This window comes from Ascochyta rabiei, chromosome 4 (assembly GCF_004011695.2).
Source record: "Ascochyta rabiei chromosome 4, complete sequence".
Lineage (NCBI taxonomy): Eukaryota > Fungi > Ascomycota > Dothideomycetes > Pleosporales > Didymellaceae > Ascochyta > Ascochyta rabiei.
The window spans coordinates 243,349-266,544 of NC_082408.1; the positions used below are offsets into that span (position 1 = coordinate 243,349).

General features: G+C 54.0%; 10 protein-coding genes across 10 annotated transcripts, besides 16 other annotated features; 4 read left to right on the top strand and 6 right to left on the bottom strand.

Moving 5' to 3' along the window:
* Window positions 1-75: 75 nt before the first annotated feature.
* Window positions 76-1,621, bottom strand: EKO05_0002499 (uncharacterized protein; the record flags this gene model as incomplete). Its single annotated transcript, XM_038938089.1, has 3 exons — window positions 76-1,241; window positions 1,295-1,442; window positions 1,511-1,621. The coding sequence occupies 3 exons, from the start codon at window positions 1,619-1,621 to the stop codon at window positions 76-78; spliced, it is 1,425 nt and encodes a 474-aa protein (XP_038801099.1).
* A 954-nt stretch (window positions 1,622-2,575) lies between these two features.
* EKO05_0002500 (uncharacterized protein) lies at window positions 2,576-3,143 on the bottom strand (the record flags this gene model as incomplete). The annotated part of the gene is made up of 3 exons (XM_038937827.2): window positions 2,576-2,914; window positions 3,033-3,046; window positions 3,101-3,143. 3 exons carry the CDS (start codon window positions 3,141-3,143, stop codon window positions 2,576-2,578), a joined length of 396 nt encoding a protein of 131 aa, XP_038801100.2.
* A 1,317-nt stretch (window positions 3,144-4,460) lies between these two features.
* Window positions 4,461-4,488: a tandem repeat.
* Window positions 4,489-4,685: 197 nt separating this feature from the next.
* On the bottom strand, window positions 4,686-5,475 carry EKO05_0002501 (Adenine phosphoribosyltransferase; the record flags this gene model as incomplete). The annotated part of the gene is made up of 2 exons (XM_038937967.1): window positions 4,686-4,846; window positions 4,896-5,475. 2 exons carry the CDS (start codon window positions 5,473-5,475, stop codon window positions 4,686-4,688), a joined length of 741 nt encoding a protein of 246 aa, XP_038801101.1.
* Window positions 5,476-5,707: 232 nt separating this feature from the next.
* Window positions 5,708-5,749: a tandem repeat.
* Window positions 5,750-6,125: 376 nt separating this feature from the next.
* Window positions 6,126-6,178: a tandem repeat.
* A 375-nt stretch (window positions 6,179-6,553) lies between these two features.
* Window positions 6,554-6,692: a tandem repeat.
* Window positions 6,693-6,784: 92 nt separating this feature from the next.
* Window positions 6,785-9,063, bottom strand: EKO05_0002502 (uncharacterized protein; the record flags this gene model as incomplete). The annotated part of the gene is made up of 3 exons (XM_038937761.1): window positions 6,785-7,143; window positions 7,194-7,962; window positions 8,014-9,063. 3 exons carry the CDS (start codon window positions 9,061-9,063, stop codon window positions 6,785-6,787), a joined length of 2,178 nt encoding a protein of 725 aa, XP_038801102.1.
* Window positions 7,776-7,855: a tandem repeat.
* Window positions 9,064-9,666: 603 nt separating the features above from the next.
* Window positions 9,667-9,700: a tandem repeat.
* A 545-nt stretch (window positions 9,701-10,245) lies between these two features.
* On the top strand, window positions 10,246-12,372 carry EKO05_0002503 (Homoserine kinase; the record flags this gene model as incomplete). The annotated part of the gene is made up of 1 exon (XM_038945066.1): window positions 10,246-12,372. The coding sequence occupies one exon, from the start codon at window positions 10,246-10,248 to the stop codon at window positions 12,370-12,372; it is 2,127 nt and encodes a 708-aa protein (XP_038801103.1).
* Window positions 10,307-10,353: a tandem repeat.
* A 567-nt stretch (window positions 12,373-12,939) lies between the features above and the next one.
* EKO05_0002504 (uncharacterized protein) lies at window positions 12,940-15,390 on the bottom strand (the record flags this gene model as incomplete). Its single annotated transcript, XM_059635922.1, has 4 exons — window positions 12,940-13,678; window positions 13,725-14,501; window positions 14,556-15,095; window positions 15,146-15,390. The coding sequence occupies 4 exons, from the start codon at window positions 15,388-15,390 to the stop codon at window positions 12,940-12,942; spliced, it is 2,301 nt and encodes a 766-aa protein (XP_059491905.1).
* Window positions 15,391-16,319: 929 nt separating this feature from the next.
* EKO05_0002505 (uncharacterized protein) lies at window positions 16,320-17,513 on the top strand (the record flags this gene model as incomplete). The annotated part of the gene is made up of 2 exons (XM_038945067.2): window positions 16,320-16,377; window positions 16,432-17,513. The coding sequence occupies 2 exons, from the start codon at window positions 16,320-16,322 to the stop codon at window positions 17,511-17,513; spliced, it is 1,140 nt and encodes a 379-aa protein (XP_038801105.2).
* Window positions 17,514-18,171: 658 nt separating this feature from the next.
* EKO05_0002506 (uncharacterized protein) lies at window positions 18,172-19,017 on the top strand (the record flags this gene model as incomplete). Its single annotated transcript, XM_038945068.1, has 1 exon — window positions 18,172-19,017. The coding sequence occupies one exon, from the start codon at window positions 18,172-18,174 to the stop codon at window positions 19,015-19,017; it is 846 nt and encodes a 281-aa protein (XP_038801106.1).
* Window positions 19,018-20,465: 1,448 nt separating this feature from the next.
* Window positions 20,466-21,233, top strand: EKO05_0002507 (uncharacterized protein; the record flags this gene model as incomplete). Its single annotated transcript, XM_038938056.1, has 2 exons — window positions 20,466-20,623; window positions 20,675-21,233. 2 exons carry the CDS (start codon window positions 20,466-20,468, stop codon window positions 21,231-21,233), a joined length of 717 nt encoding a protein of 238 aa, XP_038801107.1.
* An 821-nt stretch (window positions 21,234-22,054) lies between these two features.
* Window positions 22,055-22,359: a mobile genetic element.
* On the bottom strand, window positions 22,298-22,633 carry EKO05_0002508 (uncharacterized protein; the record flags this gene model as incomplete). The annotated part of the gene is made up of 1 exon (XM_059635923.1): window positions 22,298-22,633. The coding sequence occupies one exon, from the start codon at window positions 22,631-22,633 to the stop codon at window positions 22,298-22,300; it is 336 nt and encodes a 111-aa protein (XP_059491906.1).
* Window positions 22,360-22,402: a tandem repeat.
* Window positions 22,403-22,489: a mobile genetic element.
* Window positions 22,403-22,489: a tandem repeat.
* Window positions 22,490-22,544: a tandem repeat.
* Window positions 22,545-22,626: a tandem repeat.
* Window positions 22,545-23,196: part of a mobile genetic element that runs on past the window's edge.
* Window positions 23,083-23,196: part of a mobile genetic element that runs on past the window's edge.
* Window positions 23,155-23,196: part of a mobile genetic element that runs on past the window's edge.

Consider the following 23,196-nt stretch of genomic DNA (forward strand, 5'->3'; position numbering starts at 1 on the left):
ACAGTACCTATTCTTGATCTTCCAAAAAACAGTCGTATGGCACAGGAAGTATCCAAAGGCCACGCTCATTCTTAATTAATCGCCGCCATCGCCCGCCCCAGCACCGTGTCCACCATGCCCAGCTTCACCCATCTCAGCACGGTCATCACTCGTCGTGCGATGATGAGCTCCAGTACTAACGGAGTGGCTTGGCTTGGGATGTTCACTATGCTCGACCAATGGGAAGTGCAATCCAGGCTTACTCGCCAGCGCGTCCCTGATCTCCTCGACACTTTTCGCAGCCCACCCGGCGCTGCCCAGACTGCTCAACGGGTAAAGAAGTTGGTTCTCGGGATGCATGACTACCTCCTCGATACTCGGTGCTGACTTGCTCATGATGATGTCGATGTCTTTCCTGATCTGCTCGCAGAACGCATCGAGCGGTAGATCGTTAACGTCATCGCCGAATGGGTTCTCAATCTCGCGTCCGATGAGCGCGATGCCTAGGATGATGTACGCCGCGAAGATGCTGGCAGGGATCGTCACCCAGCCTAGGGTTTTGTACAGCTGGAATGGTAGAAGTAGGATATAGACCCATGTAATCTGGCTGATAGCAATGCTGTATGCAATTGGCAATGGCGTGCTGAGGATTCTATCAGTGCCTGTGAGCACATCGTTGAAGGTGGTAAGCGCGTTGAGGGATTGGGTCTGGTAGATTGAGACTTTGAAAGTCCCATTGTCGTATATGGACTTCATATAGACGCTCAAATGGCTGAGGATCTCGAGGGGAAGGTTACCAAGCGGCACGCGCGAGCGCTTCAGCAGTTTGCGGGGGTTGGACTCGGCCATGGGAAGACCGAGGAACTGGCCTGCGGTCTTGAAGACATTACTTTTCTTCTTCTCGTCTGGCCGGTCGGCGTCGCGCGCAAATGTGTCCAAGTGGCCGACGAGGTGCTTGAGATCGTCATAGTGCATGTAGGGTTCGAAGCGAAGCTTGTGCTTCAGTGCCACTGCGTAAGCGGCAATCAGGTTGAGGCAGTTGATCTTTGCAAGGAGGTCCTGTTTTCCGAGCTCGGCATCTTTGAGGTGTCTCTCATCGACGTGAATCCAGATGAGACGTGCGAGATTTTGCGACGCGAGTGTCAGCTGTGCCCAGTACTTGCGACCGTCGTTGTAACGCTCGTATGCGGTGGAGCTGCGGAAGCTGAGAGCAAGACCAACGACGAAACCGAGGACGGTGAGAAGAAGCTGGTTGATGCCAACTGGAAGGTGTCAATGACCTGCTGAGAGAAGACTTGATACCGACATGGCTTACGATCATGTACGAACTTGGAGATAAGTGTAATCATGCTCGACCAGCCAGCTACAAAGAGCAGCGGCAGCACCATCTCCGGCGTCACACTGCCATGGATTCGGAGGAAGACAGGCCATTTCGAATGGTGGTCAAGATCGCGCGGTCCAATCTGGATGCTATCAGTAAGTACAAACAAACGTCGTGCCTGCACCTGAACGTTCGAAAGGGGCAACGTACAAAGTAGTCGTCAAAGTCTTTATCGCTGTCCTGCTTCTTCAGCGGAGGTTGCGCGGATGGGCCATTCGCGCCGTTTGTGACATTTGCCGTAGTCTGCGTCTTCTCCGCCATCACTGCTGTTGTTTAGGAAGAGATGACAGAAGTCGATAGCAACGCGCATTCAAGTCAGCGGCACGCGAGCACTTGATATTGTGTCGTGGGCCCCTATCCCTGACCGTTTCTTCTGCAATCACCCGTCCAATGGAGAACACGCGATCCAGACCTTGCGTTTGAGCATCTTTGAGTGGCGCCGTGTGCTCGACAACACAAGCATGACGATGCTGCAAAGGGTAAGACAGACACACGCGAGTCCAATCGTGTGTAGTCGCGTAGCGGCAGCGGTGACGCGCAGCCCTGATCCAGATACTGTCCGGCTTGGCAGGGCGCTATCGCGGGCTGATTGAGTGTGAAACGCGGAACTGTAAAATGCGCTGGCGAGTCGTGATTGCCTTGCCCTCAGCCATGTCGTCGTTGTACAGGAGTTGTGCGGGGGGAACGCGTTTGTGAGACATCGCACCAGGAACCATGCCAAAGGCAGGGCTCTTGAACCTCAGAGCTTTCAGATTCAGCGTGAAGACTCCGCCCGGTCCACTGTGGGTTTCGAGTCTATTCAGCTTGGTGACAGTGTTGGCGACGAAGTGGTGATGTGCGCAGGGGCGAGGGAAATTAGATCGACGTGAGGCAATTTGTGATTGGGTCACGATTCAAGCTTCAGCTGTGCGAAGCAGTCGAGATCTTGTTCTATAACTTGGCGGTATTGGCATCAAATCTTCCACTGCTTGGTAGAAACATTACATGCCCATCGTAGATCTCTTGCACAACAGCCTCCTGTGGGACGGTGTTCACGTGGAGCGCGTCTCTGGCGCGTTTTGAGGACTTGAAGCACATCTGATCGACGACTATCACATCTTCTGTACGGCGCCACCAGCACCGAACCTAGACATATGTACATAACCGTCAGCCAAGCTACATCGCTTTACGGCCGTTGTTCAACCTACGTTCTGTCAGCCTCGCCCACATGCAACATCACAGCTTAGCGCGCATACCGTTGTACGCAATGCACTCAATCTCGACGGGGACACCCTTGGGCAGCTGCTTAACGGCAACGCAGCTCCTTGCCGGCTTGTGCGCAAAGTACTTCTCAAACACGCCGTTCATCTCGGCAAAGTGTGCCATGTCGTCGAGGAAGACGTTGACCTTGACCACCTTGTTGACGGGTGTGTTGGCTTCCTTGAGAATGGCGACAATGTTCTCGCAGCACTGGGTTGTCTTGTCGGTGATGCTGCCCTCGATCAGGGCGCCGGTCTTGTCAGCGGGGATCTGACCAGAGACGAAGACTTGGGGACCGGCGATGATGGCTTGGGACTGAGTGTGTTTATTAGTGGGTGATTGTGGAAGGGGAGTTGCACGGTTGGAGTCGGTTGATAGCAGCTTGTGATCCTCTCGACCGAAGCCATTGCAGCAAGGAACTTGCAAAACGTACATAAGGTCCAGCAACTGCATGCTTTGTCAGCACCTCTACGTCCATGCACCAGGCTCACAGAAACTCACCAGGACAAGCCTCCTTGGTAGCAACAATCTGAATTCCGGACATGGTGCTTGCGTGCAACAACTGCTTCTGAATCCCAACAGCGCGTGTAAGCAATGGCGTCGTAAATCGAGGTCGAGGCGGTGCAGTAGTGATCAATCGACAAGTTCTCAGCAGCGGACGAAGCATGTAAATCGACCGGAAGTCGAGGTGAATCGTTGTGGTGAGACGGCTTTGTTTGTCTGTGTTGGGGAAAGGTTGACGCAGGCTATCATCGGAGCTGCTTGTACCCCTCGCGTCGTCATCGGAGCTATGGGGGTGATACGCCGACAGGGCGCGTGTACTCCTCATGCGCCGACGGGAAACGCGAGCGTTGACGAATGGGGAAGGTGGGGGTCCGATGTGCGGAGGCATCCCTGCAACGTGAGCGATGGGGGTTAAGACCTTTTTCTATCAAGTATTCAAGTACAAAGAGTCTGCTGAGCACCAAGACACCAGAAGTCGCATAGATTTACACAACACAGACAGTGTGAACCGCCATGCTTACACCCCATGGAGAGTATACTCACCCGACCCCTGCTGAGCACCAAGACACCAGAAGTCGCATGGATTTACACAACACAGACAGTGTGAACCGCCATGCTTACACCCCATGGAGAGTATACTCACCCGACTCCTGCTGAGCACCAAGACACCAGAAGTCGCATGGATTTACACAGCACAGGCAGTGTGAACCGCCATGCTTACACCCCATGGAGAGTATACTCACCCGACCCCTGCTGAGCACCAAGACACCAGAAGTCGCATGGATTTACACAACACAGGCAGTGTGAACCGCCATGCTTACACCCCATGGAGAGTCTACTCACCCCACCCCCGCTTCTCCACGTAGAAACTCTCGTCCATGATCTCTGTAGCCTCTGTCAGCGCCTTGCAATATGCCTTACTTTGCCTCAGCGGCGATTCGGTCCTTCGATCTGACATCGAGATTGTCGAGAACGCTAGGATCAGGGGTCAGCCTCAATTCTCTGATAGACGGTCTGGACGACTCTCTTTCCAGACCATCTGCATCGGAGAACTCAGACGATTGGTTGGTTGGCGAGTGCTCATCTACTCGGAGAGCGTGTATTCGTGTCGCGATTTGTCGGTCAGTCAAATCATCTTCGACTTTCTTTCTTCGCCTGGCGGTCCGTGGCAGTATCCATGCTCTTCCATGGATGCATTCCACATCACTCCAAGAACAACGTTCTTACAACGACGACCGGGGCCATCCCTGGCGTGATCACATTAGCGCGCTGTCAGATGGAGGGGTAACGCAAAGTGTTTTCTTTGCAAGGAGGTTGCGGCAGGGGAAATATTTTTAGTATTGTGTGCTGTTAACAAATATATATATATATATATACATATGTATTCTGTCCTCGTACGACTGCAGTATTGGCCAACACTGCCAGACATGAGCGGAGCATTGTGGCCAGCTCGATCCGTAGATGTGTGAATAGGTTGGATGAGCACAGGGAGCCTTCCCGACCGGTACTCTGAACCTGCAAACGCCGTGCCATGCAATCCCGTCCGTTGGTCTATAGTGTAGTGATTCTTTGGGGGGGTATCTTAGCTGCTCCTCTTCTCCTCCTGGCCAGAGAGCAGGGTGTAGACGGGGGCGTTGAGCTTGTCGCGGCCCTTGAGGAAGTCGAGCTCGAGGATGAAGATGTACTCGAGGACGTTGCCGCCGAGCTTCTCGACGAGCGAGCCGGCTGCGGAGGCGGAGCCGCCTGTTGGTGTTAGCCTGTGCGCTCAAGCCGTCCAGCCATCTGCACTCACCCGTCGCAATGATGTCGTCGACAATCAGCACCTTCTGGCCGGGCTTCACAGCGTCGGCCTGCATCTGGAAGAAATCGGCGCCGTACTCCTTCATGTACTCGGCCGTCTCGCAGGGGCCGGGCAGCTTGCCCCTCTTGCGGACGGGCACAAAGGCAGCGCCCAGCCTCAAGGCGAGGGTGGGACCGAACAGGAAACCGCGGGCATCCAGGCCAACGACAACGTCGGGCTTCTCGGCGAGGGTCTGGTTGATGTGCAGCTCGAGGGCGTGGATCAGGGCCTCGAACAGGGTGGGGTCTGCAAAGATGGGCAGGATGTCCTCGAACAGGATGCCGGGGGCGGGGAAGTCGGGGAACTGGCGCAGGGCGTCCTTGAGCTTTACCTTAAGACCGGCGAGTTCGGAGGAGGCGGAGGGACCGGGGGCGGAGAGCCTTCTCGGGGAGGCATTGCTCTCGAGCGTCGGGTCTGGCTTGCCGGCGGGGGGGTGGGCAGCGGTGGCCTCGCCTGCAGCAGGCGGATCCGCGGGGGTCGTGGAGTTGACGGGGTGGCGGTGGTGGGCGGGGGAGTCGTTGGGGGCGGACATGGTGAGAGAGGCGCGGAGGCAGCAGATACAAGTATGTACGTCGAGCGCGGCGGGCGGTGGGCGGCGGTGGGCGCTGGACAGGCGGACGCAAGGCAGGTGAGAACATGGGCGCAATGGCGTCGCTGCACAAAAAAGTGGCTTGAACCCTTCCTTGGTGGGGTCGAGACGTCGAGGCTTGCAGGGAACAGCAGCGCACCTGCCTACGCGCTACCGCCGCTGCACACCACGGAAACAGCAGCACCACCGTCCACCACACCGTCACCACACCACCACCCCTCCCTTGTGCCACGCACGCCGGCCGCTTCGAGGGTGGAGCACCGATAAGCAGCCATCGACGTGCACGGCCGCTTCACATGCTGAGCCCAGCAGCACTACCGACTCCGGAGTAGGTAGGTCCTGTGTGATATCCATGACTCCGACCCAGCCTGGCAAGGTGTGAGCGCGCCCAACAAATGCTCAAACGTGCCAGGCCGGTGCCTAGCCCTGTCTATCGTCGACTTCACCGCTTTCCGTCTCCCACATTGGTGTCAGTCAAGCCGTGCGGCAGCTTTCATTGTGACATGCCGCCGCCGTCAATAGCGAGGCCTCGTAACGAACGGGCGAATCACACACTCACATCCATACAACGAGGTGATGAATCGTCTCGACTTTCTCTCTCTCTCCCTCTCCCTCTCCCTCTCTCTCTCTTTCTCTCTCTCTCTCTTGGAGAGCTGCTGTGCACCCACCCACACACCAGACGCGTCCTTGCATCCCCTTGTCCACAATAAAAGCACGCCAACCATGCACCCGCACACTCGCCCGCGGCACTGCGCTTGGTTCGAAGCCGATGTGGAAACTGAACCGCCGCGCTAGAAGCCCTTTTCCTTCTTCTCCTCTTGCAACTCTTCGTGTCGGCGGCGGACAGCTCAAGCGTGACGTCGTGAGCATGTGCGAGGATAGGTGGGAGACGTCGCGGAATTGCCCAATGCAGCTACCTGCTAGCGTGCTCAACTCGTAGCCGAACCCTGGGTACGGCTATCTGATGTGAAGCATTCCAGACTTGAGCTGCTGCCTGTGGACGTTCAGATTGATCAGCACGCTGTATTGACTCTGTATTGACTGTATTGACTGTATTGACTGTATTGACTGTATTGACTGTATTGACTGTATTGACTGTATTGACTGTATTGACTGTATTGACTGTATTGACTGTATTGACTGTATTGACTGTATTGACTCTGTATCCAATACAACCAACGTAAGCTCACCTTTATGCGCAAGCTCAGGCCCAAGGGCAACTCAAATCTTCACCAAATAACCTACCAGCCTCTCAACCGTACAAACTGCCCTGCGTGCGTTTACTAGCCTGGCTCTCATTGTGCAGATGCTGCGTGACATCGAGAGTGGTCAGGATATGCTCGTGGCTAAGCTTCTCTTCCTTCCGGCTGGCCAGCAGGCGCGCGATCTTGAGGATGTTCTTGATCTGGCGACCGTTCATGCTCATGCGCGCAAGCTCGGTGAGCTGCGCTTGCGTGATGGTGTGTTTCTGGCTAGAGGAATTGAGGAAATTGTCCCACACAGTCTTGCGCGACTCAACCGACAGCTCCTGGTAGTCGAGCGAGATGTGAATGCGCGACTGAAACGCCGGGTCGAACGTCTCGACTCGGTTTGTCGTGAGAAACATGGTGCCTGGCGGTGTCGTTAGCAGAAATCCTTCAGAGCGTTCAGGTAGTGCACACCTTCGTAGTACTCAAGCACACGGAGGAAGATGCTGACGAGCTTGTTGCGCTCAAGCTCGTGGAGCGATCGCTGTTCGAGGAACACGTCTGCCTCATCGAGCAGAAGGACAGCATTCCATCGGCTGCACATCTCCAAGATGTCCTGTAGCTTGGTCTCAACGTGTCGAGGATCAAAGCCCAGATCGCCTGCGCTCATGAGGTACAGCGGGACTTTCATCTCCTCCGCGACTGCCTCGCTCGTCAACGTCTTGCCTACCCCTGGTGGCCCACAGAGAAGAATGATCATGCCACGACCTTTGCCCTCAATGACGTCGTCGAACGTGTCCCTATTCTTCCGCTGCGACTCGGTGAAGCCCAGGATGAGCTCCTTCTGATTTTTGGGCAGAACTAACCGGTCAAAAGCATCCTTCTGCCACTCAATATCGTCAACACAGTTGACGAAGAAGTTGAGCCACATCTTGTTCTTCAAACTATAGCCACGGAGCAGAGGTGTGCAGATGAGCTTCTGTTCAGTGGTGAGCGGTGCTGGCTGTGTGCTCTCGTCGTCTTCATCTGCGAAGCGTCCATCGATGGGCATTCCACCGTCGTCGTCGTCGCAGTCTTCCTCCTCGTACTCTTCTTCACCCTCATCGGACCTCTCGCTATCCCCGTCGTCGACGTCGCTTTCGCTGTCAGATTTGTCTGTAACAGCCTCCTTCTGGCTCAGCGGTGTGACGTAGACAGCGTTGCCAGGATTGAAGCGATTCCAGCCGTAGGTATCAATGACAATCTGCGTTTGTTAGCTGGAGCTTCGAATGGTTCCAGCGGTTTCAACACGTACTCGACCCTTGACGTTGTACTTGTCCTTGGTGCCGAACGAGCCCATCTTCCAGGCAACGCCGTGGTAGGCCCGATAGTTGGAACCAGCAAGCTCTTCTGCCTTAGCTCCGCGTGCGATAAGACGCTCACGCACAACCTGTGAGTCGTGGTGGTAGTCAATTGGGTATGCCTTCAGCGAGCCAATGGCGCGGGTACCGGTGAAGACAGGAACGCATACGTTCAGCTTCTGCGTGCCGAACTTTGTGCCATCCCAGTCAATGTACTTGCCAGTGATCCAGAAACACGGGACTCCCTTTGAATCCAGCCCATAACGAGTACTGTTCAGTGTCAATGCAGTCTCTTGGCCGTCCTGACGCGCAAAAATCGTTGCGCCTGGTTGGTACAGGGTCCACAGCAGGTCGAAGTTCATGACCCGCTTGTTCATCATATCCTGCGAGGTATCGATCAAGCTCTTGAACTCCTTCACCAGGATGCCCTGCAACAGCTCTGCATGCTCCTTGGTCGTTCGCAGCTCCTCCGTCGCATTGCCTAGCTTGCTAATGGCTGCCTGCAGCTCTGCCCATCGATGAATGAGTGGCTCGAACTTGCCGGAAAACTCGAGGCGGTTCAGACCGACTGTGACTCCAGGGTAGTTCCTCAGCACTCCGGCCAGCATCTTCTTCAGCAGCGGACTCTGGACGACGATCGAATGGACTGACAACACCCGCCTGGGGTCGTTGTAGACTTTGACGTTTCGAACAAGTAGCGCCCACTTGGCGGTCTCGCTGTTCTCCACTGGGTCGCCGATGTCTTCTGGGATCGTGTCTTGCCACTGAAACCGGCCTTTCTTGTCTTCTTTGCCGGAGTAGAGGTTCTTGAATCCAAGCTTCATACCAGGATCGAACTGCTCGCCGTCCGCCGACTCTTCTGTCTTTGCTTGGCCACTACTCGACTTGTGGTCACCGTTGATGATGACATGCTTGACACCGTTCGTGACCGTTTCGACTTGGGAGTCCGACTCATCTGAGCTAGACGAGCCTGAGACGGTTGAGTCACACATACTGGGCGACATGGTTGGCTTTGGATGCAAGTGACGAGTGTTGCGCTCTGGGTGTGATGGGAATGCCAGGCTTGCTCCACAGTCCAGTCTTGTGAGGCACTGTGACGCGGAGATGATGGAAAAGAAGCAGCTGACAAGTAGGGTGTAGAATGAGGAGATCGGAGAGCAGCGAGAGAGGGGAGAAAAGGAGATATGTGGAGGTAGTTGTGTGGCTGTTATGGCGACGAGGCGTACTTAAGCAGTCAAGGTGGTAGGCGCGCGGTTGCCTGTTCGCTGTCTGCCTGCACAGCCTTGAGTCCTGCTGCGAACTTCACCTCGGGAGACGGCGAGGGTCGATTACCCCGCTGTTTTCAAGGTCACCACGTATTCGATGCCGTGTTGAGCTGTCGACTGAGTAGGCAGCTTCTGGCTGGTGCGCTAAAGGGCTGACACAAGAGGGCGCTGACGTGCGTTTGTTCAGCCTCAGCTTGGCCCAGTCTCCACGAGGCGGCGGTATTTGGTACGGTCTTGTACGTCAGTCGTTGCCATGCTGCCTGAGCCAACGCACCGCGCACTGATTCCAGCTGTACCTGCTGCGATGGGACTGCACTCCACCACAGCAACCAAGGGCGGTGCCAGGCTGCAGCGAGTGGCGGCGGCAGCAGGCAGCCGTTCATCGTGCTCGAGCTAAGCATCTACGCATCCACGGCTGTCGCTCGTCTGGACACTTGCACACGACGGCCGTGGCTACAGGACGACTCGCGTCGATGCAAGCCTGACATGTCGTGAGGTTGGTACTCAGAAGGGGGAGCAGAAAGCAAGGGCAAGGGTGGGTTCGGTGGTCCGTGTGAACCCCGCGATCGGCGCAACCCCTCCCACATTTTCTACTGCTGCGGTCGCGAGTCACTTTTTTGCGCGACAATAGCAGCACCAAACCAGACCACAACCCTGGTGACGGTCTGCGCGACCCTCGACCTCGAATCGCCAAATCAGACCACAACCTCGAATCACCAACCAGACCACAACCCTGGTGACGGTCTGCGCGACCCTCGACCTCGAACCACCAAATCAGACCACAACCTCGAATCACCAAACCAGACCACAATCTCGAATCACCAAATCAGACCACAACCTCGAATCACCAAATCAGACCACAACCTCGAATCACCAACCAGACCACAACCCTGGTGACGGTCTCTACGCTACCCCCCCGCCATGCCTACTCTCATCAAGGTGCCGTGCTCGTCGGCCAACATTGGGCCCGGCTTCGACGTCATCGGCCTCGCCCTCAACCTCTACCTCGAGCTCGAGGTCGCCGTCACCAGCAAGGACCGCTCGGAGCACTCGCTCAACTGCAGGATCACCTACGAGGGCGTGGGCGCAGAGGACGTGCCGCTCGTCGCCCAAGACAACCTCATCACGCGCACCGCCGTCTACGTGCTGCGCTGCCATGGCGTCCGCGCCTTCCCCGCTGAGACACACGTGCACGTCAAGAACCCCATCCCGCTGGGCCGCGGACTGGGCTCGTCGGCCGCCGCCATTGTCGCGGGCGTGCACCTGGCCAACGAGGTCGGCAATCTGAAGCTGTCCAAGGCGCGCATGCTGGACTACTGCCTCATGGAGGAGCGCCACCCGGACAACGTCGCCGCGGCGCTGTATGGAGGATTCGTGGGCACCTATCTGAACGAGCTGTCGCCCGAGGACACGGAGAGGCTGGAGATTCCCCTCAGCGAGGTCCTGCCTGAGCCCGCTGGCGGTGTCGACACGGGCCTGCGCCCGCCGCAGCCGCCCCTCAACATTGGCCACTACACAAAGTTCCCCTGGTCCGCCGACATCAAGTGCATCTGCATCATCCCCCAGTTCGAGGTCTCCACCGCTTCCGCCCGCGCCGTGCTCCCCGAATCCTACTCGCGCAAGGACGCCATCTTCAACATGCAGAGGCTCGCCGTCCTCACCACTGCGCTTGGACAGTCCCCGCCAGACCCTGACATGATCTACACCGCCATGCAGGACAAGCTCCACCAGCCCTACCGCCGGGGACTCATCCCCGGACTCACCGAGATCCTCCAGTCCGTCACCCCCCAGTCACACCCCGGCCTCCTCGGTATCTGCCTCTCAGGTGCTGGTCCCACCATCCTCGCCCTCGCGACCGGAAACTTCGACTCCATCGCGAACCACCTCCTCGCCGAGTTCAAGAAAGAGGGCATCGCATGCGACTGGAAACTCCTGCAGCCCGCCCAAGACGGCGCCACAGTCACCAACTCCCTAAACACCACACAAGCCGAAGCCATGACCTACGCCTCGTCAGGCGTCAGCATCGACGCCGGCAATCAGCTCGTCCAGCAGATCAAGGCTTCCACAAAATCCACACGGCGACCCGGCGCAGACGGCGAGATTGGTGGCTTCGGCGGTCTCCTCGACCTGCAAGCTGCCGGCTACACAGAAGCGCCCATTCTGGTGGGTGCCATTGACGGCATTGGCACAAAGGTCAAGATTGCCTTTGAGATGGGCAAGCACGACACCGTCGGCATTGATCTAGTCGCCATGAATGTCAACGACCTTGTCGTCCAGGGCGCCGAACCTCTCATGTTCCTCGACTACTACGCCTGCTCCAAGCTCGATATTGCCTCAGCCGCCAAGTTCATCGAGGGTGTTGCAAATGGGTGCAGACAGTCGGGCGCTGCGCTTGTGGGTGGTGAGACAGCAGAGATGCCTGGTATCTACCAAGAAGGCGAGTATGACGCTGGCGGTGCAGCCATTGGCGCAATCAAGAAGGGCGCCACCATCCTCCCCGACACAGCGGCCATGCAAGAAGGCGACATCCTTCTCGGTATGTCGTCAAGCGGTGTGCACTCTAACGGCTTTTCGCTCGTCCGCAAGATTGTCGAGCGCAGCGGTCTATCGTTCCACGACGCTGCGCCGTGGTCACCAGAGCACAACATCGGCACTGCTCTCCTCACACCCACCAAAATTTATGTCAAGCCCCTCCTCGCTGCCGTCCGCAAGAACCTCCTCAAGGGCATGGCACACATCACCGGCGGCGGCCTGTCGGAAAACATTCCCCGCATGCTGCCCAAGACACTAACCGCCGAGCTCGACGCAAAGACTTGGCCACTGCCCGACGTGTTCAAGTGGCTGAAGAAGACCGGAAGCCTCGAGCACTCCGAGTTCCAGCGCACTTTCAACACCGGTCTTGGCATGGTCATTGTTGTGAGCCCCGAAAACGCAAAAGCCACACTCGAGCTGCTGCGCGCCGAGGGTCAGAATGTGTTCGAGATTGGGCGGCTGATCAAGCGCGGCGAGGAGGAGGTCATTGTTCATAACATGAATGTTTGGAATTAGATTTCTTGATCGGATGTGGATTTGTAGGGTATGATATCCGTACTTTGATTTGAATCTACAAAAATATAGACTGGCCGCTTGGCCGATTGGATGCATTTGACGAATAGGAACGGGAATGGAAATGGAAATGAATAGCTGGATCATATGCCTCGTTCCTTCGCACTTGTTCACACACTTACAGCTCAGACTGCGAGGGCAAGCAATCATATGGCAGTATTAGTCTTAGTCATGAAGTTTTCTTCTCGGTAACCATACGCAGCTCTCTCTACCTCAAACGACCGGTCTGTTCGCCTCAACTGTTACCCAAAGCATTTCCAACACATTCCTCCATACGTCCGTGAGATGTCCTCATTCTTTGCCGCTACAACTGAGCTAGAAAGGCTGAGGACTTAGCAAAGGAGAAGCATCGCTCTCGTTACAATATCACAGTATAATACTATTATGCTAATTACTCTGGTTCCATAAAGGCTAGATAAATAGAGCATTGGTTTCAGCATGATTGCTAGACTAGTATATCGATCTTATTGTAGACTGTAAAACCTAGCCTGTTTGATTGCCCTCATTTTGCTAGCAATATGGCTTGCCCTCTTTCGGGGAAGTGACCGGTCGCGATGAGAGCGAACAATGCCCGAACCCCTCGACTACGTCCTCTTGTACTACACCCCATTGCACGGCCTTCAGATGCGGATCCACCTCGTCCCTAGGCGGGTGGCAAGCAGCGCTGACAATAAGGCTGTTCGAAGCAGCCTGTGGCAAGCTTGTCACGAACTTGCGACTTGCCAAACATCGAACGGTGGAGCACAACCCAAGGAAAAGAGCGAAGAAAACAATGAAACTCGACGCTGATCCACCACAAGCTGATCGAGACGAGGCAACGTCTACAAGCCCCGAGTCCTTGTACACGTCGACGCGTATCATGAAGAACGTTTGTGACAGAAGCCAATGAAGCGTCGTACTAGCGACAATAAGAGGTACTCCCCATCTGTAGGGAAGCTGAAGGAAATAAGTGCCGCGCTGCTGACCTCTAGGCTCAGACACCCGCAGGCTTTTCCTCGCGTCCATGGAGCCAAGCCCGTTCCACTCTTGAGCGCCGGCCAAGGCAGTGCAGAAGCTATTGATGCTCATATAGCAGAAGGAGAGTAGCAGCTGAGGCATGTTGGAAAGCCATGCGTTGAATATCGTCGCTGTGGCAGAACTCTTCATGCTACCAAAAGACAAGACCCCCTCCGAAGAAGTGCCCCATGACCAAGCTCTTCCGCCCGTAAATGAAATGTAGAGCAGGACAACCAAGGCAAAGATGAACAGCCTGTGAAGACGTTAGAATAAAATGGCAACGCAAAGCGGAAACTCACGTTACAATAATAAACAGGGCTTGTTCATCCCTTATCAGGGTATAATAAGCTAGTTTCCGCGTACACCATCCGCCAGGATCTACAGTGTTGTGTAACTGTCGATGTTTCATGCCCGTCTCTCGGCCAGCTCGATCATTCGTGAACACAGCAGCGGAAGCCATCTGATTCCATATCTCCTCATCCTCAACCAAGCACTTTCCCGCGGTGGCAGGATCCGGGTGGGACAGGAACGAGGCTGCGGCATCGCCCAGCGTAACCATGTAATTCGAACGATCTGTGATCAACACACTCAACATGACGAGTAGCTTGAAAAGATTGACACTGATGACCACAAGCATGTAGTGCAAGCTCAGCTGGACGCCGCTTTCCGCGGGAGAACGGACTCCGAACGCATGTGTCATGTGTACCGAGGCAGGTGGATTGCCACGGCCGAGCTGCTCGTCGTATGCATAGTTTGATGACCAATTCTGGTAGGTGAGCCAGTCTGAAGCATTGATTTGCGAGGCCAAGATGTAATTCTGACCGTAGACAGTATCGAACCAGTGAGTGTCCATTGTTGGTGGTGTCGATCTTGTCTCGTTGACGCTATCAAATATGAGAATGAGGCCCGCATAAGCGGATGTGTAGAGACCGGAAAATTCAGACTTCCACTGGGCGTTCGTCAGGTTAACGTAGGATGTATTCGTGGCAAGTCTGGTGTATTCGGTCGAGTTCAAGCTAATAGCGCGCTGAGGATAGCGATTTCGTACGACGATCTTGAAGGAGGCTGCGTTGTAACTGTAACCGATTGAGCAATGATATCAAAATCTTGTCTGACAACATCTCGCTTACAACAAGTGTAGTGGTACCGAAGAAAGTCCAAGTATGAGGATGAGAAATGCGCGCTTTCTCGCTATGCGTTTCCAATTACGCATGCTAAGAACTCCCACTGCGAGCCAGTCTCCTCGTTGATGAGCGTTGTCAATCTCCTTTCTGGTCGGCGAACCAAGCACTTGCATCGTGTAATTGCTGGCAGCCAGCAAGATGGAGCTAAGGATGTTGATGAAGACATGGATCGCTATGTTCCACCTCAGCACCGTTGCTGCATCCCCGCGCACGAGATCGGCGACACCGCCCTCGCTGTAACCGTCGTATCTGATAGCACCAACATTCAGAAGGCCGATGTTGCAACAGAGAACAAAGAAAGATATACAACATCCGATAAGAACACCCATGCGCCATCCCTGATAGCGGCTGTTCTTCCTTCGGTTGGATATCCAAGTTTGATATCTTTGTAGCGAAGCGAAAGAAATCTTGATGCAGCGTGGCCAATAGACAAATCTGCTTCGTATTCGTACCTCGCCGGCACCGCTAGCCTTCCTGCTATTTCGACTTGGTTCAAATTAAATAGCGGTTGATTGAGTTGAAAGTACACGACTTACGTAGTCGATATGCCTGTGCCATTCTCGAGTAATGGTTGATAGTCGCTCGGGCTCGGGGAGCTGCACTGTAAACTGTGTGTGCTGGCTTGCAAATATTGGTGCCTCTGGCCCGGAAGATCAGGCTCAAATTCGTTGTCGTGGAGAAGACGATATCGAGGATCAGGACCGATATCTGATAGTTGCACCTCATATACAAGTGAAGGCGGTGGTGGGGTCGTTAGTTCTCTGCTAGGTTTGGAAGCCATCTGAGCCACTACATAGCACAAGACTGGGGATTGCGAAGATATAAATTCGTGCGTGTCCTGGAAAGTGCTTGAGGCCTTAGAGACTAAGCTGCCAAGCCTGCAGTCATTCTGCGTCAAACCTGGCAAGGCGTTTCGATTGGTAGAACAACATAGTTATGGCGTGGGGTTAATCTTTGTCTAGGTGGCACAATTGCCGATCCTTTTTGCAGGTTGGGGGCGGCGATAGCTGTGTACTATGTCCCCAAATGTAGTGCATCAAAGCTAACCAACCTCTCTATCTTCACAGCACTATGTCAACATTGACTACTTCTAGTCTAGTAGCATATAAGTGTTAGATTATAAAATAGTAATTACATGTGGATAAGATAATTGACAATATACCAACAGGTCCCCTGCTTGGCAACCGCATGTTAGGCAGCATTGGGGGCTGAATATAAGCGAGCACTGCCTCACATGGCTTCTGGCATCTACCAACGACCGCTCGCAGGCTGAATTAACGCTATGAGACCACAAGGCTGAAACAAAGCCACAGATTCGTGAGAGCTCTGTGCGTGCTGATCTGCCAAGTAAATACACAAAGTCGACCCCTCTGCACTTCCACAAGGCTAGCGTGTGCCCCTGACAGCTGAGAGGCATGACGGTACAAAGTCGCGTTTGCGAAAAGTAACAGTTCCGTCACATCCAGGGCAGACACAGGAGAAGCATGACTAGACGGCGGTAAAAATGTGTTCGCGGTGTTCAAGAAAGCAGACGTCAGTCTCGCACTCGTACTCGGGCGCTAGGGATCCTTGGCAGGCATTGACCGGACGCGGCTGCCGTCCGCTCCTACGCCTCGGCAATAAGCATCCCAAGGTCAACCTTCAAAAGGCTACATTACATCGAGGCCAAGGTCAGCTCAACCATTTACGTTCATCTTTCTCTTCTTCGATATGTCTGGTATTGGCTCCAGAAGCTATCTCTGCATTGCGTGGCTGTTTGCGAATGCCGGTCAGCAACACCTACAACTGTGCAGAAAGATGAGTTTATGCTGAAAGATGACAGCTTCCACAGTTGCTATCCGGCTGGTCACTTACCCTTTCCGAAGTGTGCGGGCACCGACGTTATGCAAAGATGTACTCAACGCGGCTGTGCGGTGCATGCTGGACTACCTCACCATTGCAGACTCCCGGTACCTAAATCCGCAAACAAGCGATCGCTACGTCCGGCTGTACTGTAGACCCAGAGGTCTTGAACCGAAGTCCCTTGAGATTGACAGCAAGAATGGTCGAGCTGTTGCACACTGGATAGGAGATCCAGATGCTGAGGCTGTGATACTCTACTGCCATGGAGGTGCATACACACAGCCAGCAAATGCAGGCAACTTTCGTTACCTGGCTGGCCTTGTGAAGACTCTAAATAACAAACCAAGAAGTCGCTCCGTATCCGTGTTATTGTTGGCCTACACATTGGCTCCCGAAAGCGTGTATCCCACACAGTTGAGGGAAGCAGCTGTTGTACTGGCACACCTCATCCGAGAAACTGGGCGCTCACCATCCGAGATCTTCATTGCCGGCGACTCTGCGGGCGGAAATTTGGCCTTCTCATTGCTCTCGCATCTGTTGCACCCTCAACCCGATGTTCCTGCTGTGAAGCTCGAATGTCCCCTTGGTGGTGTTTTGCTGATTAGTCCCTGGGTAAGCTTTCGTACCGACTACATTAGCTTCAAAACCAACGCGACCCTGGACATGCTGACGCCTCTCGCTTTGCGCAAATGGGGCGCAATGTTCTTGGGCAAAGTGAACGACTCGAACCCTGAAGCTGATCCGGGGCCAATATCTGGCGACAGTTGGACCGAAGCCTGCCTCAACCCCCCGTCTTGGTGGAACGGCATGCCCCAAGTCGTGAGCGATGCGTTCGTTTGGTCGGGTGCCTACGAAGTGTTGAATGACTCCATAAGAGAGCTGGAGAAGAGGTTCATGGAAGGGTGGGCGACAGGTGGCGGCAATCTTAACCGAGTCAGATTTTTTGAATCAGCAAGAGAAGCTCATGTAGCGCCCATCGTTGATATCATGATTCCTGGGGTAAAGAAGAGCGACGCGCAAATCGCGATTGAAGAGTGGTTCAAGGGCCGATTGCAACGATGAGATCTGCGGTGCGGGAAGTGCAGGAAGGGTCTGCGGCGGCACGTCTTGCAAGCTTTCCGCGGCTAAGCTTGGCGCAAGGTTACTCGCTTATCGTGACCATTGTCGGTCAAAACTCCGCTCTTGCAACTCAAGACTGTTTCGCCGCTCCCATTGTCTCGTCGCCTGAAGATTCGCTACATACCTCCCAAGCTCAGTCGTACACTATGACTCGATCTCAGAGTTTCCTGCACGCTTGAGACTTGTTATGAGACACGATCCTCTGCTAGATTCCCGCTGGCGTTGCTAGTAGCCGCACGCTTGGATGAAGGCTCACAGCTCTCTCCAGCAGTCCGACGTTGAGCGTCGCCCGAGTTTGAAGACGGAGCTGAGGGCAGGCGATCGGCAGAGCCAAAGGCGTTTGTCACGTTCCCGCTGCAACACATCTAGGCACGATCTGTGGAAGGACCTAGAAATTGCGTGTCTTGCGGCATTTTCTACCAAAGGATCTGCACGCATTTTCAGGGCATATAGCTCACGTGACGGGGCTGTGTAAAACGATTGCAGGTGCGTCCGCTACCAGATAGACGCCGCCAAGCACTTTCCAATTGGTCCTCGAATTTCCTCTCGTGCCTCCTTCCATGCTTTCAGTTCCACGCCTGAGCGGAGCTGCCAGAGCTCGATGATTGACAATGTCTTCTCTCTCCACCAAAGCCCAGGGGGAAACGAAGTGACTTTCCCTTTTGACCTCAAAGATTATCAACGATACGTCTTCGGGGATGACAGGCTAGCGCACCGTCTCGGCACAGCCTGCGCTAAGGCCTTCATTGCCCATGGCTCTGGGTCCCGGGCTGCACAACCTACGACAGCACCAGCAAGCAATCAAAGCGCAGCGGACGACGTTGCGGTTGCCGTTGTATCCGGCTATGTCCCTACCGCTACCCACAGCCTACGAAATCACTTTGTCGCTTATCTCAATCGACACCTGATCTCAACCAATGCAAATCCCGCCCTCAAAATCGACCTCAATGTAGTGGAGGGTCCACATGGCCGAACTGGTCCACACGCGGGCACCGAAAACTATTGTCTCGACCGCGAGCAGGTGGGGAACAGGCCGATCATCCTGTTGAGCGACATTCGCTTGAGCCAGGACCGGGAACATCGGGTGCGGTTGTCACTACGCTCGCAGCATATCGACAACCCACTTGTGTTCGTATACCTTGCTGCCGTCACAGAGCCAACAAGAGTATGTTCACTGTCGTCGATACTGAGCTTCATCGTCACTCCCTCTCTCAAGGATGTCGAACTCCTCGCCCAGACGAACAGTTTCGTCATGAATGAATGTTTCGTCCAATACATCTTGGGACGGGACGATGAAGAGTTCTGTCGGTTTTTGAGAAGGCAAGACGATGGCTTCGTGAGACTGCTGCTCGACTATGCTATTGGAGGGAGATACTACGATGACGACATGTACCGAGCCAACGTAAAGTTCATGCAGTGGGAGGTTGGGGCAAGAGAGAGCATGTAAAGGATATTTAAGCCTTTCGACTTGCACGTGGAAATATACAGCTCACAGAAAAGAGAATCACTGCACCATTAACTCTTCCGCATGTCATGGGGCTGGTAGATAGATTTACGAGGCTAATCACAAGACGAGAATTTACCACTGCAAATATTTTAATACTGCTGAGTTTGGTCTCTTCTTGAGGTCACTGGAAGCTTCTTGCCTAGCTTTTCTGGTGTCTTGGATTACATCTTGGGTGATGATCAAGCCCTTTTTGCGTTTGGTGCTCTCGCACTAGCAATGCAGACTCGCTACCCGTCTTCTTTGCATTTGGCGCTACATTATAGTTGACCATTCGTCAAAGGCGATGCAGCAACAACTTTCTTAGCCGCTATTTGCAAAGTCCCTTGCGCAGAAAGTCTTTCCCAGAACTGATTCACTAAATACTGAAGAAAAAACAACGCTTTGTTCGCACGATGCTATATGCCGAAGTTGGCGATTGGCCATGAGAAAAAACAGATCACGCTACTACACATTGCGCACTGTCCGCTTTCACCTCTCCTATTCCTATACTGTTCTTTTCAACTGTCTTTGTTGACCACGATACAACTGTAGTGTCTAAAATGTGTGCATTCGTTTTGTTGCGTAGTTCCACAATGGATGTTGCTCGCCCTCCGTTCTTCCCGTTTCTTACCATCGTCCAATGCCCAAACCTTCTCACTTCAGACCTTAAATGGCAAAGCAATTCAGACAGCCTTCTCGTAGTTTGCTATAATCACTTCTCTCGGGGAAATGATCCTCATCTTTGTCTCGTTCGGTAATACCGAGTAACACTTGTTATTCTGGCCCCCACGCCCAGTACCAAGAACAGAATCCGCAGCGGACTTCTACCCGTCGGCTTACTCTGGCGCAGGAATGATTCTGGTGTGTCTACCGAAAGATCCCAGTGCATCTGCGGTTGACAAGGATACAGAACAGAGCACTGCCTTGGGCGACGCTGTCCCGTGATTGTGGTGGTCGTTTTGTGCAGTGCTAGTCGCTATGGACCAGCGAAGTTCAACTCTGTGAGGTTCGAGAACTACTGATCTTTGCATTCATAACTTTATAGCTTGCGCTGATCACTATAATAACTAAGTGTGGGGACTGAGGTACTAGCTGTTCTTGCGATCTCACATTTATCTTGGCTGCTAGGTGTCACACCGCAGAACGTGCAGTCAGTCCCCGTCGCACTGAGAATTGATGGTAGTGCACAATTCATGAAACCTTGAACATGCTAGACATTTATGGAATCTCGATGTTCCGCTGCGCCCAGCGCTGTGCACCTGACTCCGAACAATGGAGTCCGAACGGCAACGTCAGTAATCATGAACATCACAGCACTCGATGCACATAAAATGACCAGGAGATCCAAACAAGAACTACCAGAAAAAACTCACAGCTGCACCCCAAACATACTCATACTAATTGCTGCAATGGTTCGATCTCTTCCTTTCGTTCTTGGCTGCACCGCCGTAGCATCCGCACACTCGTGGCTAGGATGTACCGACCAAGACAACAGACAAATCCTCGAATGGATGAAGGGAAATGCAACCGAATACAAAGGTGCCGGCGATCTTTTTGTAGACACCTTGTAAGTACCACCTCTTTGCAGCAGCATCGACTGTCCACTAACAAGCATCAGCGCCCCGGGACTAGCAGTCTTTTGCAAAGGATGGCCTCGCGCCAAACACAACCCGGGGAACTGGATCGACGAGTCCAGCAACTATCTCTGGGACATCGCCGCCCAAAGCGCCAAAGGGGACACCCACGCCTGCCACCCCTCGCAGCGCACGTCCACCTACTTCACCTCCGAGAACGCAGGCATGGCCACCACAACACCGGGCGGCAGTATCAAACTCATGTTCGGCGGCAACGGGCATTCACGCGGCGCGAACGTCGATGGCGGCCACCCCGGTACGGTCGCTGTTTACTGGAAGGGAGGCAAAGAGAAGGAGATTGAGGATATCAAAGAACTCAACGAGGAGAATAGGCTAAAGCAAATTGGGTTTGCCGAAGAGGCGTTTGTGTGGCCGGAGGACAAGAACGTCAAGGCGCCGAGTGAGGGAATGCTGGATAAGGGGAACTGGATGACGGTTGAAATGCCCAAGGATATGGAGAAGGGAAGGCATATGTTTGTGTGGGCTTGGGAGTATGGAGGCAAGCCGAGGTGGAGCACTTGCTTTGATGTCATGATCGAATAGGTGGTACAGGGGTTTCGAGCATGTGGACAAACTGGTTTGGTGGTTAGCTTTGTTTGTGGGTGGTTGGCGTAACTTGTCTTGTTCTTGTACAGTTGTTTCCTTCTGTCTGGAATTTTATTCTGCCTTCGTGTGTTCTAAAATACCCCTTGGTTCGCCTGGTCGGCTACAACTGTATTGCTGATTCCTATTAGAACTCTTACTTCTCATGCAGGTAACAAAAATAGTCGTCCGTCAATCTTGAACTTAGACTTCGCCAACGACGCTAACCGGGCCCTTATGTTTTCTGAAGCAGGCTTCAAGACTGATGGATCCTGTGAGGCGACGGAATGTGAGTCCTCGCCGTGGTGTGCTGTTATAATTCCAGCCTCTTGCACAAATCCCAACGCGCAGAGCAGTCAGTCATTGGCAACTGCGAGAGGGTGTCGGTTTCAGTTGCTTCCCGATACAATACACTTACTTCTGTCGACCATCTGAGGTTTTGTCGCCTCTTTGGTAGCATCAGATGGTACTAGAGTAGTCGTGTCTGTTTGGATTGACGTAATGCATCAAAAGGTCCTCAGGAGGTCAAAAGTGTCTGGACCTCAAACGGTAGCGGCAGAGACAATGCAGGGATGAAGAAAAGCTTGAAGCGGACAAGCAATAGGCGATGCCATGCCGGTGCCGTTCTTTCCGAAAAGCAAGTGGATTTGTGGTGGAGTCGTTGCCGTTCGCCAATTTGGCGATCAGCTACAGCACGGTCTGTTGGCAGCTTGACAAACCTTTTGACCGTGCAGTCCCTCTTAAACCTAGCTGAAGATTTACCAACATAACACTTCTCACGATGCCAGTGTTTGGGCCAGCGGGTGCAGAGCTTTGCGTTTACAGGGGTAGCGGGGTAGAGAGTTAGTAAGCAAGGGAAAATCACAACAGTAACAGGAGTGTAAATAGCACTGTAAACACTGTTTCATTCATGTGCAGACCTGTAAACTATTTAATCCTCATCATCTTCATCACTGTCCTCTGAGGAGGAGGAATCCATAGCAAGCTCTAGAGCCGCTACGGACTTCTTTACGTCCCGTACGCACTTACGGACCTCTGTAAAAAATGTTAGCAGCCAGTAGATTTCTTTTACAGGCCTGTAACCTACTCTTCTTCTTCCTCTTCCTCTTCTCCTTCTTCTTCTCCTTCTTGGAGGCGGTGGCGGTGGTGGCGGCGGCGGCGGCGGCGGGGGAGGCAGCAGGGGTGGCGGTGGTGCGGCGGCGCTTCTTGGAGGGGGTGGCAGGGGCAGCGGCAGGGGCAGGGGCAGCAGCAGCGGCAGCGGCAGCGGCAGCGACCTGGCGGCGGGACCTGGAGGGGGTGGCGATGGCGGGGACGGGGACGACGGGGGCGGCGACGTCGTCGGCGGGGGCGGAGGAGTCCATATTGATGACCTAGAGAGTAGTAAAACGGGGGAGGGCGGCTGCCTATATAGTATATCGCAGCCAGCTAGCGGCTGCCAAGACCTGCGATATTTTGGTGTTGTAGCTCACCGTGAATAGTATATTCTGTTTGTCGGGCCAAAACAGTGAATAGGCAGCTATCAAATGACGTTATAGGGCCTGTGGCTATACTGTATCTGGATTGTACGGTCACTGTACGTGGCCTGATTGGTGCTGGATACTGGTACGCGGGGGGTTTGTAAGCTCACGGTGAAGGTCAACCTGCGGGCACAATAGCACCTGTAACGGCAGAATAACTAGGCGGTGACGTACTATTGATAGCCGTTAGCCCGATATACTAGTAGGTTGTGGCAGTGACGTTAACGGGCTGATATACTGGTAGCGGCGACGTTGGCGGGCTGATATACTAGTAGGTTGTGGCTGGCTACAGGAGCACCTCTGGGTATACGATATTAGGGACTGTACAGGATGGCTCATCGCTAGTATCAGGTGCTGGCAGCAGGATTGACAGGCCTGCAAGTGTAGTTACACGGGACATAGCTACG